Source organism: Stegodyphus dumicola, chromosome 10 (genome assembly GCF_044657685.1).
Source record: "Stegodyphus dumicola isolate Sdum_Otavi_A_Nest chromosome 10, ASM4465768v1".
NCBI classification, from domain to species: Eukaryota; Metazoa; Arthropoda; class Arachnida; order Araneae; family Eresidae; genus Stegodyphus; species Stegodyphus dumicola.
The window spans coordinates 122363147-122382521 of NC_140777.1; the positions used below are offsets into that span (position 1 = coordinate 122363147).

A 19375-nucleotide genomic window follows, 5' to 3' on the forward strand; every position below is an offset into this window, starting at 1 on the left:
TTATATGTCGGTTAATTGTGTTTTTTGCTTTAAATATGATTTAAGCTGTTCTCATGTTCTGGTTAAGGTTTTTATGCTTTAGTTAATCTGCATGCAATATTTGTAGAATTATAAACAATTTAACAGTTATTTAAGTGATACTAAGACTAAGGAAGAGACTACATGTTTACATTTATAACTTAGTGAAATAATGAATTAAGTCACTTTGTACACCAACTTCAATATCTCTTTTACAATGAGACCTAAAAATAACTTTGCTTCAAAAACTAGCCTTGAAAATCTCCCATAGGGAATTTAAAATAACTGGATTTCATGTTCCCCCCCCAGGTTTTACCCTCCTTTGTGATTTGCTATATTTTCGTCTCTTAGACCGCAAGTAATAATATCCAAAAGATTAGTCAGTTTATCATCTTTCAGAATATTTTTTTGCTGCAGTTTCATTAATGCCAAATTCAATTTCGTTTGAAGCACTTTGCAGTCGTTGTCGGCTCCACCGATTTCTACGCTTCGTTCACAATTTCATTTACCGTAAATGAATTTCTAAGTGAGACTTTTAGATTTAGTTAATCTCCGCTCGTACTCTTCTGATCTGAGAGTTGGACGATTGAAATCAAGTTTAAGGGAAGGAAAAGTAATTTAAATGAAGAGATTTCGCTCTAACTTTGTATAAGCTGCACAGTTATCGAAATTTAAAGATATTTTATGATTTTCATTATAAAACCTCTGTTAAAGTATAAATAATTATCTTTAAATTAGCAAGTTCCTCAGTCAACCTTTCAAATTCGTTTTCAAATTGAAAGGCGAAGGTTTGATATCTCTAAAGCGGGGATCGATCCCATTATATTTTTTCTGTATAACATACTACAACATAATCGTACAAATACACACTTTCGCGAAAAAATCGAAGCACCGTGAAGGAAGTGGTTATTTTTGATGAAATTGTATATGTGTATAGCTCATACACAGTAATAAAATTATTGAAAAATCAAGGTCATAGTACCTGTTCATGGCTCACAATCACCCACTGAGTGTTCAAATTAGTAGTTGGTTAAACCGCCCCTGGCGGCAATGCATGCTTGATTTCGTGGAGGCGAGGAGTGATAGAGGTTCCTAAAGTCTTCCTGCGGCACATTCTGTCAGGCATTCATCAGTTGTCGCTCCAAATCTGCGATATTTGGTGGTGCCCGAATCTGGCGGCCTACCATATACCAGACATGCTCAATTGGTGAAAGGTCTGGTGACCTTGCTGGCCACGGAAGAGTATCAACCACAAGGAAATAGACCAGAGATGTGGTGTGTGGCCTTGCATTATCTTGTTCGAAAAAGGGCCCCAAAATGACGTGCCATGAAGGGTAATGCAACCGGCCGCAGGATGGTATCAATATATCGTTGAGCGGTTAAATATGTACGGAGGATGACTAAAGATGACCTGCTGTCAAAAAATAGCGCCTCACACCATCACACCAGGAGTTATGGCTGTATGCCTTTGTAAAACAAAGGCTGATTGGGACCGCTGGCCCCGTCCTCTCCAGACACGAACACGGTGGTCAACCGCTTCAAGAGTGAAGCGGGATTCATCGCTGCGGCACTACTCCAGACGACTCTGCCGATGTTGTGGAGTCAAAGACAAACGTCGTAAAGGCATCTGTGAGCGTGATCCCCCCTCAGACAGTGCTGTGAGATGGACTGTACCACGGGAGGTATAGACGTGTCTGTAGTGCGTTGAATAGTCGGCAATGATACCGTTGGGGCGGTTAGGGCCTGGCAAACAACGATCCTATCTTGCCTCGCATTTGTGCTCCTTGATCTTCCAGAGCCTTCATTTCGTCTGCATTTTCCTTGTAGCAACCATTGCTGCCAACATCCTTGCACAGCAGTGTCTGTATGCTGCAGGTGGCGGCCTATTGCTCGGTATGACCACCCAGCTTAAGGCAACCCTACATTGCGACTACGATCCGAGTCGTTTAGTTGTCTGTGAGGTCTTCGATATCGTCGTTATGGCATCTTTAGTTGCTTCTTTATGGAATTATAATGGCAGCAACAAGAAAAGATAAATTTTCCGCCTCTGTTACTGGTTTTATACTTTGTGAATTGCGCATTAGAAATGCTCGCTATGATCGCAATTCCTGTTCATTTGCCTTGAAACTTTGATCATTTGCATGTTCGATCAAGATGTTTTTGCATACCAAATTTCGTTCACGATACGAAATAAATTTAGTGCAATTTTCCCTTATATTTATTTTTTATGATTTATTCCTTACTATATTGTACAATTTTATATCAATAAACAATTAATTGTCAATTTCATTAATGACTGTTTTGGTAACCAACGGGATTTTGATTACGTCGATCAATTGCTCGTGCATATTCGACTATCGACGGGTTGATCATCATTGACCCCCTTTAAAATTTCATCGGCCCCTAGGTGGTCAAAATGACTCTTCTTCCGAATGTCTGCTCTAACTTATAGTGTTTTTGCCTTCCTTATTAATGAAATTTTTTAGCATAATAGCCAAAATTTCTTTACAAGGTTTTCCGCCGCTTCACATTTAAAAGTTATATTCTGTAGCGGGAAAACACGATAAAATAATGCAGTTTTCCCGCAATTAAAAATATCATAAGCCTTATATTCCGTCGTCGTGTTGTCGTTAAATTGTACAGTGCCGCTTGTCAAAAAATATTTTTTTAAGTACTCTTTAATATTTTTTCAACGTTATGTATCTACATGGATAAAACCTTGAAAAATTTTCCGCAATCAAATACAATGTTGATAATGTATTATGCGATTAAAATGAAATATTGATTGCAGTCGAGGGGAACAGTTCCTTATCTTTAGCGAAACATCATGCAAATTTTTTCCCTTTTAAGTTATTATCTCTTCCCTTTTCCTCACTTTTATGTTCGCCTTCATAAATACTTTTGGCAGAGTTATGAATGATCGTGCTTCGATTTAGTTACCCCGAATTGCCAGTGTGACTTTTTCTAACGGAGATATTGTACTACAAATAGGTTACTAATAGTAATATTTCTTGAACCCAGTTTTTCGTGAATGATCAAAATTTCGTAATTTTAGTATGTGTTACAAATACAAAATGTTCGATATTGTAATTTTTGGCGCAAACGGTTATACAGGCTGCTATGTCATAGAAGAATTAGCAAGATCTGCAGTCACATCCGATGTTAAATGGGCTATTGCCGGCAGAAATGTACAGAAATTGCAGGAATCTTTATACATAATTCAAGAATATCTTGAAAATGGTAAGTTTATTGCTCCTGATTTGTAATTATTATGGATCCTTTTGCATTGAAGAAATGAATGGCAACTCATTGTTCTTCGACATAAAGTGAAAGAAAATTGTAGTTTAAATAATTTATATCAACGATTTATCATAATTAAGTTATTAATTACCTACGATTAATATAAGTAAATAGTGTAATTACTAATATAAGTAAAGAGCATTCTGATTACTAAGTAAACGTACTAATTACAGGTAACTCTAGGCTTCATACTTACGGGTAATTAGCAGGTATATTTTTCTCTAGTTCATGTTCGTACTCAATTTACATGAAATGTAACTTGAGTTTGCGAAACACATGTATGTTTATGATACGCATAACAATATGATTCTTTGTAAAAGCCCTTAATTTCACAAATTAACAGCCTTCAATCTAACGTGTGTAACTCAATAAATAATAAAATTAAAAATGAGGCCTTCCCTATTAAAATAAAAAGATCTTCATAGATGAAGTATAATAAAATCGAAAATCAAATACCGAACTAAAAGGCAATTAAAAAGATGGCTTTTGTACAATAATTTTTATTTAATATGGATGTGATAATTAATGCACTAAAAGGAGAAAATAATTTATCGTATAGTCTAATGAGAATAATAGATTAAATAATTTTATTTCGAAAATTCATCTACAATTTTATATCGTGGATAATTAAAATGTGGGGTACCTAAAAGTGGAGTCCATTAATTTAATTGCATTGTTATATGTATAAGCCATTATCTTTTTTAAATTTTTTATAGATGCCTCACGCTTTAACTATTTGTGATATGAAACAGAACATGAACTTGTAAATAAAATTTTTAATCTATTATTTCCATTAAATTATATTATAAATTATTTTTCTCTTTTTAGTGCATTAATTGTCATATCCATTATAAATAAAAACTTATTGTATAAAAATCTGTTATTTAATTGTATTTTATTTTCTAATTTTAATCTCAGTTACCTGTTACTAATGATGAAGTTTTTAGTCAATAAACACAAGCAATAAATTATGAAATGAAGAAATGTAACTGAACCTCGTTCAGAAAATGAAATCGGTTTGAATATTCAATGTTTGAAGCTGGATATAATAGTTTTACAACGAGCATTTTATTTGAAGCTAAAATGAAAAAACGAATACCTCTGATTCATCAGTAAGTGCGCTAAGGTGGCAAACTCAAAAGCAATTTTTTTTGCGAGAAATTCTCTTTTCTTCTGCCTTGAAAGAACACTGTGCTTACCATCCAAAGCTATCATTAACCAGGGCCCGCATAAAATTGAGCATTTTTTAAACAGAAAGAGCAATGATTATTTTTCAGTATAATAACTTTACTATGAAAAAAAAAGATACATACAAAATAAAAATAATGTAGACAAAAATAAAATTTAAATAACAGAAATTTTAAGTGACAGTTTTGAGTTTTTTTTTTTAAATAAATATAAATAATTTTTAATAGATTAAATTAAAGCTTTTCAGCTTTTACTTTCTTACTTCATAGAAAAAATAGAAAATTACTCAATGAACACTGTTTTATCATTCTTGTTTTAAAAGAGAGCGAAAAGTTTGTTTTATAATCCGTGAACATTATTTCAAACTTTTATAACGATACATTCTGCTAAGAGTTTCAAATACAAATATATGGCAGGTTCGTTAGGCTTAGTATCGCTTAAATAACTTTTAAATTGTTGATAATTCTACAACTATTGCATGCAGATTACGAGGCTATTACAGCCTCGTGACTCTCATTTTTAATTTGGTTATTTTCCCTTTCTGTCCTAAAAGTGAGAACGCCTTATAATAAACCTCTAAATTACAAAATGAATCGCTGTCATATGACAAAGCTGATGACATGATAATCAATAACTTCAAATTTGGAAACCGAAAATTTTGACAACCCATAGGGATTTAATCTGAACTAAAAACAATTCATTTCTGAACTGGGTTTTATTTTGGATATGCCGCTTTTTGCTAAACTGCTTTTTTGCAGAGTTTGACATCCGCTTCGGAACTGATTCAAAGCATAATAGCTTTACTAAATGATTATTCATTCACTTTACTAAATGAGTTTACTCCGATTCCAAAAAATGAAATTTTGGCTATTTTACAGTTCACGGGCAGCTTTTGTTGGAAGCTTGCCAGGAACTAAGATCTGATATTTGTTTACGAACTGATTCACTTTACCGAGTGAACTTACTTCTGATTCCCCCAGAAAGAAGGAAGTAGTTTTAGAGTTCATCGGAAAACAGAAAGCACGCAAAGAAAATTCCTTTCCATTTTAGGGGAGAAAAGAATGTTCATAATTCCATGTTAAAGTGTTTTAATTCTTATCATTTCCTTACTTTTCGAAAAACTTTCATTCAAAAATTTATTGTTTGCTTTATGTAGAAAGGATTAAGAAATCTCAAAAACTGTAGTTGAAAGAAATCAGTTCAGGGTTAACGTTTGATTGAGTCGATTATTCCGATTCCATTCCTCGGTCGATTCTTTTCGCTCCAACCTGTCTAACCTGACCCGATTGCAATGCTCATTCGACTCTTTTCGTTGTTCACTCCAATCCACATTAACCGTTTATGATTAACCGTCTTTTCGGATCTTTTCCATCATGTCTCTTGTTAGTGAACTTGAGTCATAAAATGGAACCAATTCATTTCAGTGAAAGAATCTGATCCGATCCCATAAGATTCGATCCCTGTTTTACCTATTTTTACTTCTTTGATTAACTAGATTGCTGTTTTCCTTATCACGATGTCTTAATAAATGAGGAATTTACTCAACAGTGGATCGTTAGGCAGAAATTTAGTTTTGTTACAGTTTCTCCTCGTCCTTAATCTGCCCAAGTATTTCACAATTTAGACATAATAGCCTAATTTTTTCAAAATTCGTTTTTTCAGTTTCGTTTCTTTAAATATGACTTTAAAAAACTGATTACTTTTGATTTGTAACAATTATTTCATTGTTTCGAAAAACATTACTTTATTTAATTGCTTCTAATTTGATAAATTGTTTATCAAATTCCTAATTTTGAGAATTCTTATTTTATGTTGTTTAAATTTTGTGCAATATGACTTATTTTGTGTCACGTTGGGTAAGTTATATCTTGAACATTTATTAAAAGATTAAAACAAAATTTAAATGATTTTAGTTTATTGCATTTTTTATGTACGTTATAAAAAATTTTAATTAATTTGTTTTTTATTTGGAACTTTTGATTTATTTCGTAAATTTATAATTATTCAAATATAATTCTTTGGTGGATTTGTTGAAAATTTTTCAATTGTTTTTTGAAAAAGGTGAAACAACGTTCGATTATATTTTTTAATAATATTTTTAAAATTTTTATTAAGTTACTTTAAGTTGTTTTGTTTTTGTCCTAATTGTGATGTATGTTCTTGCTGCTAGCCTATTAATTACCAGTTTTGATATGTATATATAGTTTGGGAAAATCTCAACACCATTAAGGAATTATGCAAATTGAACGAAACTTACAGGAAACGTAAAGTGAAGACATGCAAATGATTAAAATTACAAAGCGATTGTGCATGCACGGAATGAGAACAGGCCGCTTGTTCCGTGTATATAAAGGACGGTAATATTGCGTCTCTGCCTGCAGTGAACGTTTAATTAGCGGTCAATATGTCTCGTCAACAGCGTAGAATGCCATAGGCCATAGGATAACCTCCGTAGAACGGAGTTCGGACGAGGCCGCATCGTTAGTATGCAAGAAGTTGGACTTTCGTATTGAGCCTTCGCAGCCTGCACGCAACTTGATGCCGCAACAGTGATGCGTGTTTAGAAGAAATGGACAGAGGAGGACCAAACAAGGCGAAATTCTGGCAGTGAGGCGTGCAATAGCGCTACGGCACGGGACGACAGACACTTCATCCGCATAGCTCTGACGGATCGTAAAGTATCCACTCGTGTGTTAACACAACGTTGGAGCATGGCTATAGGTGTTGTCTAGCTCCATGGCTCGTCGCCGTCTGCCGCAGCATGAACTGCGTGCGATGGTCCTCTAGGCAGGATAGCGACAAGGGACTTCAGTGGGAACGGCTACACAGTGCGTGGCGTACCTGTAGCAACAAATTATTTCCTCGTATGGATCAAGCTATAGTCTGGAGCATAATGATGGAAGAGTACGCGCAAGACGTTTCAGTTGGGGAACGTCTGCTCTCACAATGGGTTATCCAGCGTCATGCCGCACAAACGCCTGGCATCATGGCGTGGGGAGCTATTGGGTATAATTGTTAATCCCATGTAGTGGCAGACTGCGGGCATCCTCAGCAGTGATCAATCGTTACATAAGGAAAGTTGTGGAGCCAGAGTTCGTCCCCATTCTTCGATGCATTACGGGTGCTGTATTTTTGTGTTTATTTTTTTTTAAATCCCTTAGTTTGTTAATTAAGAACAGTTTAAATTTGAAAAAAAAATGAAACATCTTATGTTTCCCTGAACCACAACGCACTGCCGTTACGAAGAAAAAAATGTTTTAATTCGGAGAATGGCAACATATTTACCTTAAACTGCTCAGTTTGTTTATGAAATTCGAAAGGCAAATAAATATATTGCGTTTTTCCTAGTGGCAACACATTTCTTTTATATTGCCGATATATATGTTTTTATGTTCTTGTATATTTCTGATGGCATTTGAAACATAAATATCTTATGTTTTGTAGAGTGACAACACAAAATGTTTGCATTGTTGAATTTTTTTTATCAGACGTTCATTGAATTCGCACAAATTAATTACATCTATATAAAGAGTGCACTTTAAAGGTTCTATATTTGTCTGGAAAGTTCTAGACTATTCTAAAACGTAAACGGAAACGGTGCTATCTAACCGCTTTAATAAAAACTAATAGCGAGAACGCAACAATGATGACAAAAACCTAAAAATGCGTGACTTGAGCACAAGGTTCTAATGTATATGCCCTGAGTGAGGAGCCTATGGAATGGTTTTTGAGAAATGTTTTGTAGACAGTAACATTCCTCTTGTTTCGAAGATTAGATGTGCCAAGTTTCCTCAAGATTGGAATAAAACTGTAGATCTGTATGAAAGACAAGCATACGGTTACTTTTCTTTATTTTTATAGACAAAAACATCAATTAAATAACGAATTCAATTTGAAATATAAAATTCGGGGTACCAGATGAACAGTTACGTGTGTTCAGAATTTGGTGGCTATATATAGTATTGTGTTAATACAGTGCCCTGAAATTATATACTCTATGGAGTTCCACCCTTTTATCTAGCAACTAAGTGTGGAGAAACCTAAAATGAACAACTAAGCGAATAATCGCTTTAGTTCAGGAACAGAGACGTAAAATCAAGAAGGGTTAATTACCTTTTATTTCTGAAAATAAGAGTTAAGCACTCAACCCCTTTATCAGGGCATACATCAAAGCATCCAGTTATACTCGAACTCAAAATAATAAGAACTAAGACTTAACAATGCTTAACTAAAAACGATATACCCGACACTATCAAAATTCTAAGTAGTTGGCCCCTAAATATCGAATAAGCTAGCTAAGCTATCAAGGGCTTGTAATACGGCCCAGCGTAGTAATAGGTTAGAGAGAGACGTAGCCAAAAGGCGAACGCGCGCTAGTCAGAAGCTCTGAGCCTCTCTTTCGAAGTCAGTGGAACTTCGACTTAAATTCCACTCTTACTCATTTGCATTAAACGCGATTCTAAAAACACATTCTGGTTGGAAATTGTAAGTTGAAATTAGGAAGGACAGGAAAATAGCTGGAATGTTACTAGCAATGCATGAAACCCGGCATTCCATTGATTAACCTAGGCAACCAGAAACTGACTGGTTGGCAATCTATGAAACGATTCGTATTTCATACATTTCCTAGACATTCTGCAGAATGCCAAATGGCAAATAAACAAAGTATGAAATGTATCTTCGATTCGCTTCAAATATACATGCATTTAATAAATTCATACATAATCCATACATTTAATGCATTCATTCCACAACTGAATACATTTCATGATAAGAAAAGGTATAAAATTTGTTTTGTACAATTTTTATTTGTCTTTACGTATTTTGAGTAAGCGTTTTGTAATGGCACTTTTTCATTATTTTATCAAAATAAAATTTGTATTTTTGAGGAATGTATGTCTTTTAAAAAATAGCTTTATCATGAAAGTTTTTAATAATTTGTCTAAATAGCATTTACCATTTTATGGAATGCCTAGGTTTTGTATACAATGCCTAAAGAAAGTATATAATAATTCTCATATTTCATACTAAAGGCATTCTATAAAACGGGCCCACCAGCGGCCGAGCGGTAAAGCCGCTGAACACTGGTAGTTCGGTCCGAGGTTCGAATCCCGCGAACGGGCTAGCTGCATGGGCGTTTTCGTGGTTTTCCCCATGTGTAACGTGTATACGAGCCAGTTTCCCTTAGAAAGTCCTCCACGAAGGCATCCCTCCTCTTAGACAGATAGCCCCCGAGGCTTTGTCATAATCACACACACACGCATTCTATAAAACGCCTAAGTATTCTATTGACTGCCGCCGTTTCATACACTAGTAACAGATGTAACTTCAAAGTTCTACGTCCTTTTTCTATATGTTAATTATAAAAATAATGAAATCTCAGAAGATTAGAATTCAGTAATATATTTTGTACATCAAAATGTTTGAATAACATAGCTTTCATTTGTTCTAGAGTTTTCCTGAATGTTAATAAACTATATCAATAAAGTCTCGGAAAACCTTCTCTAGTTAGTTTTCGCAAATGTTTTGTAATAAGAGGAATAAATTCATTGTTTTCATGTGCCAATGAACTTCTTCCTTATCTTTAGGATAAAAACTTGAAAAGCAATCACGAAGATTATACAACAAAACTAACCACTTTCGTCTATATTTTGATAAAGTCCTTTGCGATTTTTAGGTAGAGGTGAACGTGATTGTTTCCGATTTCAGTTACATTGCTTTACAATACTTCAGTGTTAACTTTCTGGGCGAAACAATGCTTCCGTGGGACTCTTTATGAACAGCTACCTCATATTAGTAATTATTATATATGTAAAAGTGGGTGGAACAGGTACAGGTAGAAGGTCAGAGCAGTACTTTTGTAGTATCATAGATGGTCTCTCTTCCTCTACCATCAGCCTACGTAAAGGATTTTCAGTTCACTATGTGTTTGGAGTGCTTCCGTGCAACGCAGACACTATGCGCTTACAAACATCCTTGCCATCTCCGGCATTTGAACCCGGGCCCATCGGTATGGCACTCAGTGTCACCAACCACTATACCAGTTCGGCTGCAAGTAAATGGAACATCAGAATTTCACCATTGATTATAGTTCTACAGCATTAACTGTGTAGTTCCGTCCCAATTTTGATAAATAACCCCCCCTCCCCCAGCGGAAAGATCCGAGTTTCTGTTATCTGAGTTATCATTGTATTTGCATTAACCTGGAATAAAGAAAGGAACGTCCAGCTAAGGAGATTAAAAGAACAAAACCAGTCTTTCCGGCTCTCAAACATTTTCTCATTGTCTTAAATCTCATCAGACCAGTATTCATCACATGGAATGAATAGAACCTAATGAAATCATTATAATAAAACGTGAGTCTTTATACTAATTTTCACATAATATTGCCCTTGATGAATCCAAGAAAATCCCAGACAATATTCATTGGGATTCAAAAGCATAAGTTGAAATTTTTAAAATTAAAAATCACCTTTTTAGGGAAGGGGAGTTAAATTTTACACTACCGAGTTCTCCTACAATGAGGGATTCCCTCCGAGTATTAAAATTAGGGATACAGCACCGGTCAAATAAATTCCAAAAACGTTACGAACATTTCATAAAACATCCTTGCATTTTCTTAATTAAAATGCTTCGAAAGTACATTTTTATATATTTTTGCCTATATTTACATTAAATTGATTAAATTCCATTACTGTTTTGAAAGATGTTTTTTTCCATCGTTTAATGCTATCATTCGGTTAATGTTATCAAAATAACCGTGGGCAAATGTGATCACAATTAAGTGAGGCCTACTGTATCTATTATCTTATAATTAATAAAACTCAATTGCAAAAAAATATCAGCCCAGCTCAAAAGTAACATGCATCTCGATTTGTCTTGAGTTACTTATACCTGGGACACTCTATGCATTTTGTAAGTTATAATCCCTATTTAATGGCTTCAGTTTTAATAATTACTTTACTTTTTATGGATAACCAGTAGATAAAGAAAAAAAAATTCAAAAGTCCATTTTGTTTCCCATTTACTTCCAGGCATTGACATTTGTAGAATACCAATCATAATAGCAGATGCACAAGATAAATCATCTGTTTTTAATATGTGTAAGGTAGCAAGACTTATTCTGAATTGTGCGGGACCTGTAAGTATTTCTTTTTGTATTCATGTTATAATTTTCAATCCGAAAAGTTTTTCAATATTGCGTAGGTATAAAAAAAATTGCAATTTAAAGTTCTTTATAAATCAAAAATATTTTATGGATAAGCCTATTTTTAATATTGAAAAGCAACATTAATAGTTTTGTTTGCTTGTTTATGTGATTACGGCAAACCATCGGAGGCTATCTGGCTAAGGGAGGGGATGGCATCGTGGGGAGCTTCTTAAGGGAAACTGGCTCGTGTACACGCTACAAATGAGGAAAACCATGAAAACGCCCGTGCATGCAGCCCGTTCGCGGGACTCGAACCTCGGACCGAGCTACCAGTGTTCAGCAACTTTACCGCTCGCCCGATATTATTAGAATATGGAAATGATATATATATATATATATATATTAGTAGATTGATATTAACAGATATTATATTATGATTAATATTAATAGATTGTCTGATATTAATAGATATTTATATCTATTTTCTATTAATATAATTTCTATTAATATAATATTAATATAATATATATTAATAGATTGATATTAATGGATTGGTATTAATAGATTATAATATTAATAGATTGCCTGCAATAAAGGCGATTTTAATGCCTTTCTGTATTTTAAGATTTTTCCTTCCGAGAAACAGTATTGATAGTTCGCACACATTTCAAGATGCACTTATATGTCCTTAAATAAAGGTGCTAGAGTAAATATTAATAACATATGTATATATATTTATTATGCGATGTATATATATATACGTAAATTTAAACGCAGAATAAAATAAGTTTAAATCCAGAACCCAACCATGGGCTGCAAGCTGCAATAAATGGGCAGCGGCATTTATTAAAAATAAACATAAACAAGTAAATCCAAATTATATTCACATTGGAATAACGAAATTATTTTGGAAATGTACTATACTATTTTAAAAAACTCCACGAGACCTCTTCCAAAATCTCAAAATAAACCGTGTGAAAAGATAAACAAATTTCATGCAAAAATTACCTCAAAAGAATTTTAAAAAGTAATAAAGGCTAATAAATTTAACATCTCCCTGTGCATCGTCTTCAGGAGGTCGGTGCGGAGGCAAATGTAAACGAGAAACAACCATAACTAGGAAAATATCTACTGAAAGTCAAAAAGTTTTAAAAGAAGAAAAATGATTACTTGAAATACTTAAAGGTAATGAAATTCCACATCAATTTATTAAAAAGCAACTAGCCGAATTACTCTTGCATATCTAAATTGCACTGTTGAACTGCTGATGTTCATGAAAGGCTATACCCAAACCTATGATGTGGTATAGACTGGATATGCTATCAGAGTTGAATTAGACATTATGTTCAAAAGTCTTAACATTTTTTAATAATTTTGAATGAGTTGTTTAATGATTGTGTTTCTTTTTCTTTTTTTCTCTTGAAATAACTAAGGTTTCCCGCTAGTGAAATCTATGATCTGTATCAAGGCTCAGTCTATTTCGTCTTCATGCCACCTTTTCTTTTAAATATAAATTACTATATATACTTTTATATGAAAAATACTACAAATTCTTTGAATCCTACGGCGAATCCCTTGACATGCTTCCAACTTGTAGTAGGCTAAACGTCTACAAATTTGAGATGAAAAAATTTTTTCGCTTAATACAATATATTGTTTATCTGTTTATTTACATTAATATTTATTGTTTACACATATTTATTGTTTTACACATATTTATTATTTATTTACATTAATATTTATTGTTTACACATATTTATTGTTTATTTACATTAAAGTTTTACTCTAATTCTTCAAGTTATTATTTTATTGTTATCATAAAAATTACCCTTTATAGTTAGTATGTGTTAAGGTTAGTTACTTATATTTTTTTTTATATTTTTTCCCAGTATGTCGAATGCAGCTTATTGTTAATCATACAAAGCTTTCTTAATTTATTATCAGAATTTGTGTTTATTTTACATAACATTAAGTATTTTTTAAATTAGAATTTCATGTAAAAATTATCATGTTTTTTGTTCTTAATATAAAATATTGGTGTCTCTTCTATAAATTTCTTTCATGAATTGTTTTTATTTGTTACAGGTTATATACTGAGTTATTTTGCATTGTTTACTAAATATAACACATTTCATTAAAATTAATGATTCTTTAAATCCAATGATTCTTTAAATTTTGGGTTCGCTTCTATTTTATATTTTATTACATTTTTTTGGATTTGGGCAATGTTCTGTTTCTTATTCAGCCTTTAGGAGTTGGACTGGAAATGCATGAATATTGATTTATTTAATTTAACTTGATTTGAATCATGTTGTTTTGTTTATTAATATGTTTGTACATCTATCGATTTAAAAACAGGCTTTTTGTTTTCTCTCTCGTTCAATTAACCTCTTGAAGAAGATGCATTGGAAAGTTCATTTGCTTTTATTTATTTGCTGTATAATTTCCTGTTGTAATTTTAACATAAAATTTATTTATTCTTTTACAAGTCTCATTTAATTCTTTACAATAGTATTGTTGCTTGTATACGGGTTCGCAATAAATTGAATGCACAAGTCCAATAAAAGATTAATAAAATTTATTCTTATCAAAAGAAATATAATAGAACGCTGGAATTTTCCTTTAGGATATTGGTACAATATCACAATATCACGCAATATAACCAGTAGCTATATTTTAAACTACTAAAAAGTTAAACGGAACGCAATTCACAACGCAGAGAAAGCTAATCTGATCATCAACAATAACAGCAATTAACTAAACAACTATTGAGCTGAGATGTCTCTCTCCGGCTTTTTAAAGCTTTTTAATCGGTCGCGAGAAATTACTGGTAATTTCTGCTTCTCGAGATTTCTGGAAAGCAAAAAAATAGAATACAGCTAACACAGTAGTTAATTGCATTTATTCAATTTAATTATAAATTACGAAATACTTATTTATTAAATGTCGAATGCGCGTGCTGTATTTTTACTTTTCTGGCGTAGCTTTATGTCCCGCGCGGCATTGCTCGCAGATATAAAACAATTTTAATTATAATTCTATTAAAAATAGCTAATTTAATACAAAATCCGTAACAGTAATGTGCATTTCAAAATGACTCCATTATTCCAATGTGAATATGATTTGAATTAACCTTGTTTATGTTCATTTTTAATATGCACACATGCACACACATATGTACGGCTTATTTATATTGCTTTATAAGATGTCTGGCAGTTCTTCAATAAGATGTAAATCAGAATTACCAGGTGAAATTACTACAGTAGGTGCCGCTAAATAAGATCATGCGTGTCCATGGCTTTTTTAAACGCATTAACTGAAACATTAAGCGATGAAAAAAATATTCTTCAAAATATCAATGTAATTCAACTCATTTATTATAAATATTACTAGGAACATATAATTGTTTACTTTCACTGTGTTTCACAGCGGAAAAAACGTCATGCTGATTGTCTCCAGCTGTCACGCAAAAGTTCATTTATGGAGTGTTCTTATTAATAGTACTTCTGGAAATTATTTTTTCGATGCTATATCCCTAATTTTAATATTGTAGATTTCAATAGGACATTGCTGATTTGAATATTTGCAGAAATTTAACCAATTTCATCACCTTCTACTTCGTAGAGTTTAACACATTCGATTTACTGGATTTTGTTTCACAAAACGCTTGGCATATATCTTCTATTGCCATTGATACTGCAGTTTGAGGTTTGTTTATCAATACTCACTTAAGCATTAAACGTCTCACAAGTCATGTTATTTAGGGATATTTTTAGTTATTGAGCTTTCTTTATTTCATCATTCATTAAAAGATTAAACAACTCTTTATTGTCTTCTCTTAATCTGATTCTTTCCAATTGACGAGACATAAATGTTGCCTTCAATCAAAATCAAGTTGCTTGGCGACTTAATGCTTTATTTCGATACACATCTCTGCCACTTGGCAATTTCCTTAGTCATTAACCTTATTAGGGGATTTTATTTTTATTTGGTGACATTAAATCACTATCCGAAATACGTTCGCAGAACAAGAAGTTTACTGTATTTACTGTACAAGTTTGCAAGGAAACATTCAGCTGCTACAACAGCAAATTAGCGAAAACGATAAGAACTCTAAAATTGCTCCAGTCTCACCAGAAAACCTTCCAGAACAGGTGGAAAGAGAAGAAACTTCATTTAGTCTAACTGAAATCAGAAAGAGAAAGAGAAAAGCACATGCTGCGGAACAACCAAGCATGCGTCGAAACACGTGATCTTATTAAAAGCAAGAGAAGCAGATAGGATTTCTCATCAAATCAAAACTCAATTGACTTCTGAGTTTAGTGGGAGAAAACTGCGCATCACTGTTCAAGAAATGCGAACCAAATGATCTAAAGGACTTTTAATTAGTGAAAGAAAATGTACAGAAACATTCAGGAAAGCAATTGAGTAAAAGCTCTCTCTCTCTCAGCAGCCACTTTCATTCAAGAAGTCTTCCATAATCTAATTTGGAACTCCCACGTTCGATACATCATTCGATATATGCGAGGCTTTTGCGGGCTTTATGCTCTCAGCAAGTGAAGAATAAATGCCCTCTAGAAAGCCTATTCGCACGGCACAAATACTGTCCTAAGATGGATCGCCAATCTACAGCAGAATCTGTACGAGGATATTGAGGAACATAGAAAAATTCTCATAGGATTTAGCTCTTGTGCTTTCAGAAAATTTTTTTCAGATTGTAAGTTGTTTTAAATGTCAGTGTCTGAGATACTTCAGCCACTCCTATAAGATGGCGTTGACCTGAACGAACGTGGACAAGTTCCTAGCTATGATAACTGTAAAATAAACGTCCCCCTCCCCCGCAGATAATCTTGCAGAAAGAAATGCCAGAGCTTGTGTTAAGCAATATTACGAAACCAACAAAATAGATTTAGAGCCTCTGCTAATAGACAAAGAAGTGGAAGACATTGTAAAAGTATTAAGCACTAATAAAGCACTAGGGACTGATAGGGTACACAATGACGTTCTGCAAGCAATAAAGAACACAACATAGAGTGTTACTGTTCTCCTATTCAACTGTGTTGTTTGCAAAATAGGCATTTTCCTACTTGGCACGAAACTTGCTGAGGTGATGCTCTTCCTAACAGCGAAAAAAGACGCTAATATAGCCGCTCCCTGTCAGTCCATTTGCCTCTAACTCTCCCTGGAAAAGGTCTTAGAGATATTTTTCTTTAAAGACTGAAACACTTTATCTTGTACGGACATAATGAAAGTGAAACGCAATACGGTTAATACGGTTTCATACCTGGCAGATAGGTGGATCACGAGCTGCAACACTTAAGATAAATGATGGTAACTAGCAGAAGAAATAATCAGCACAGTGTCATTATCTCAGTAGACATACAGAGAGCCTTCGATTTGTTGTGGTGGCTCAACTTACACTCTGCGCAAAAGTTTATAGACTCAATTAAGTTACAAGTTTCAGAAAAATAGAAATGTATAAAAAATAATAAATAAAAATGCGAAAGCTTTAAGATTAAACGTCCAACGGGACTAAAAAGTCCCGTTGAACGTAATATACTTAACGTTTCGTTTGATACCTTTTTTTTGTTATATATCCTGTTCTTTTCACTTAAACCATATACAATTCATTTCAGTAGCAGTGTCACAAAGTATTTAAAAAGAGCATGACTTTAAATAGAAATTCCGATAGAAAGTCTCGCGCGCTGGACATAAAAATGTTTTTTTTCTTTTTTTTTTTTTTTTTCCGTACAGTGTTGCCATTGCTCGTTTTGAATTCGTTGAGTTTGTTAATCAAAAATTCGTTACAGCTTTACAAAATATGAAATAAACCAAATTCAAAATTTAACATTCGGCCGTACAGGTGCCCATGTTTGGGTGGAGGATTACGTTGTTCAGAATTAGATGGCTTTACGTGCCGTCGTTCTTTCAAAATGTGAGAAACATACATACACATTCATGCAGATTCTTAATTATTTAATTTCTTTAAATGTAATACAGGGAGATAATATTTGGTGGTAACAATTTAAAACGTGATTCGCCGTTTATAGTAAAATGCCAAAAAAATCCGTTGTGAGGGGTAATAAACCTTCTGGGCTACTACCGCTTCGAGTTAAAAATTACCCAATTAAAATATGTTTGTTTGAAACGCATGTGCCTTGCATCTGAGTGAACATTTAACCAGAATATCACTTTTGACTTTTAGATAAATAAAAATAGAAAAAATGTGTGTCCCAAAAGTTTGCAGGCAAATGCAATTTTATGCAAATTGGTTAACAACAATCATGATGAGAAACTTGAGTCTTTTATATGATAATGCCCTCATTCAAACCTCCAATTTAAAAAAGGAAAAAGATAATTTGAACTGCGTTTAAGTATGCCTAAAGCTACGAAACTTTTTGATGCTAAAGCTAATATGATTCAAAACTTTAAATTGCACAGTACGCCTGTTAAAGAAATTTCTTAAACAACTTGTAAGTATGATTTATCGCACAATGTCTAGTAAGACTCCACATCTGCCAAAGCCACGTTTAGGGTGACCTCGAGTGACGGACATCACAGAGATAGGCGCATACAAAGAACGGGCTTTGACACAGAAAATATCGTTTCGCCAAATCGTAAGGGCTTGTTAATTGCAAATATCTGAAAACGCTGTTCATAGACGAATCAAGGAATTCTGTTACGTGATTCTCGTAAAAATGGCTTGATTATTATCTCTCTCAAAGTTTCACAAACGAATGAGATTGCAATGGGCCTGTAACTACATGGTATATCAGGTAAAATGGATCTCTGTAATTTTCAGTGATGAAAAAACGGGAATCTAGATGGTCATGACGGTTATTCATATTACTGGCATGACTTATGAAAAGAGCCTCGAAGCTGCTTCACTAGGAACAGTGCAGGTGGAACTCTTATGGTGTGGGCAGCTTTCGATTTCAAGGGGCAAATGGGTTTTACCTTTCTAGATGCTCGGCAAGATTCGTCTAAATACATAACACCAAGAGACCATCATGTGTCATTTGGTGAAAACACTGATGGATAAAACTGGGTGTACCAGTATGACAATGCTCCCATTCATGCATCTAATGCTACAAAAATGCCCCGATTTTAACCAGATCGACAATGTGTGGGATATTATGTTATAAGGTATTTCTCTCGCCTTCTTGGCATGCTTTCGTGGTGTGCATGCTTCTTGGCATGCTCTGCACGCTGGGCGCATATTCCATTCGATTCCCGGCGAAGGCGTTGCATATTTTTCATCTTGCCTGCTTCAAAATTATACCTAATGTCTCTACAGTGGCGTCCGAACTAAAAGAGTGTTGGATAATGATTCTCCTCACCAAGGATTTGGCGATAGGGTCCCCTAAAAAAACGGTCGCCCTATAAAAGAGGGAGTAACTAAGATATTTATTCCACCTTCTCGGCATGCCTTCGTGGTGTGGTGGTCTGCACGCTGGGTGCGTATTCCAGAGGTCCGTGGTTCAATTCCTGGCGAAGGCGTTTTCATCTTCCCTACTTCCAAAAAATATCTAATGTCTCGGAGAGTTTACGAGAATGAAATGCAAACTTCTTTCCGTGAATGCCTTAGAAGGTGTCATCGAGAGTGCTTCTTCCAATGTGTAATCAGAGTTACTACAAAACTTAGTTGTCATGATGGAGAAACGTGTATTTGACGACATATCGAATATTTGGGCGATTTTTAAATATTAAGTAGTTTCA

General features: G+C 33.8%; 1 protein-coding gene across 4 annotated transcripts in view; it reads left to right on the forward strand.

Annotated features, from left to right (window-relative positions):
- The first annotated feature begins 2904 nt into the window (after positions 1-2904).
- LOC118204271 (saccharopine dehydrogenase-like oxidoreductase) overlaps positions 2905-19375 on the forward strand; it is a 117046-nt gene continuing 100575 nt past the window's right edge. For 2 of the 4 annotated variants that reach the window (XM_085825470.1, XM_085825472.1), the window contains exons 1-2: positions 2906-3258; positions 11541-11647. In XM_085825470.1, coding sequence (XP_085681596.1) covers positions 3075-3258; positions 11541-11647 — 291 coding nt within the window. In that variant the 5' untranslated portion in view covers positions 2906-3074. Of the gene's footprint in view, positions 3259-11540; positions 11648-19375 lie in introns of all 4 variants that reach the window. The other 2 variants (XM_085825471.1, XM_085825473.1) reach the window with 2 other exon arrangements.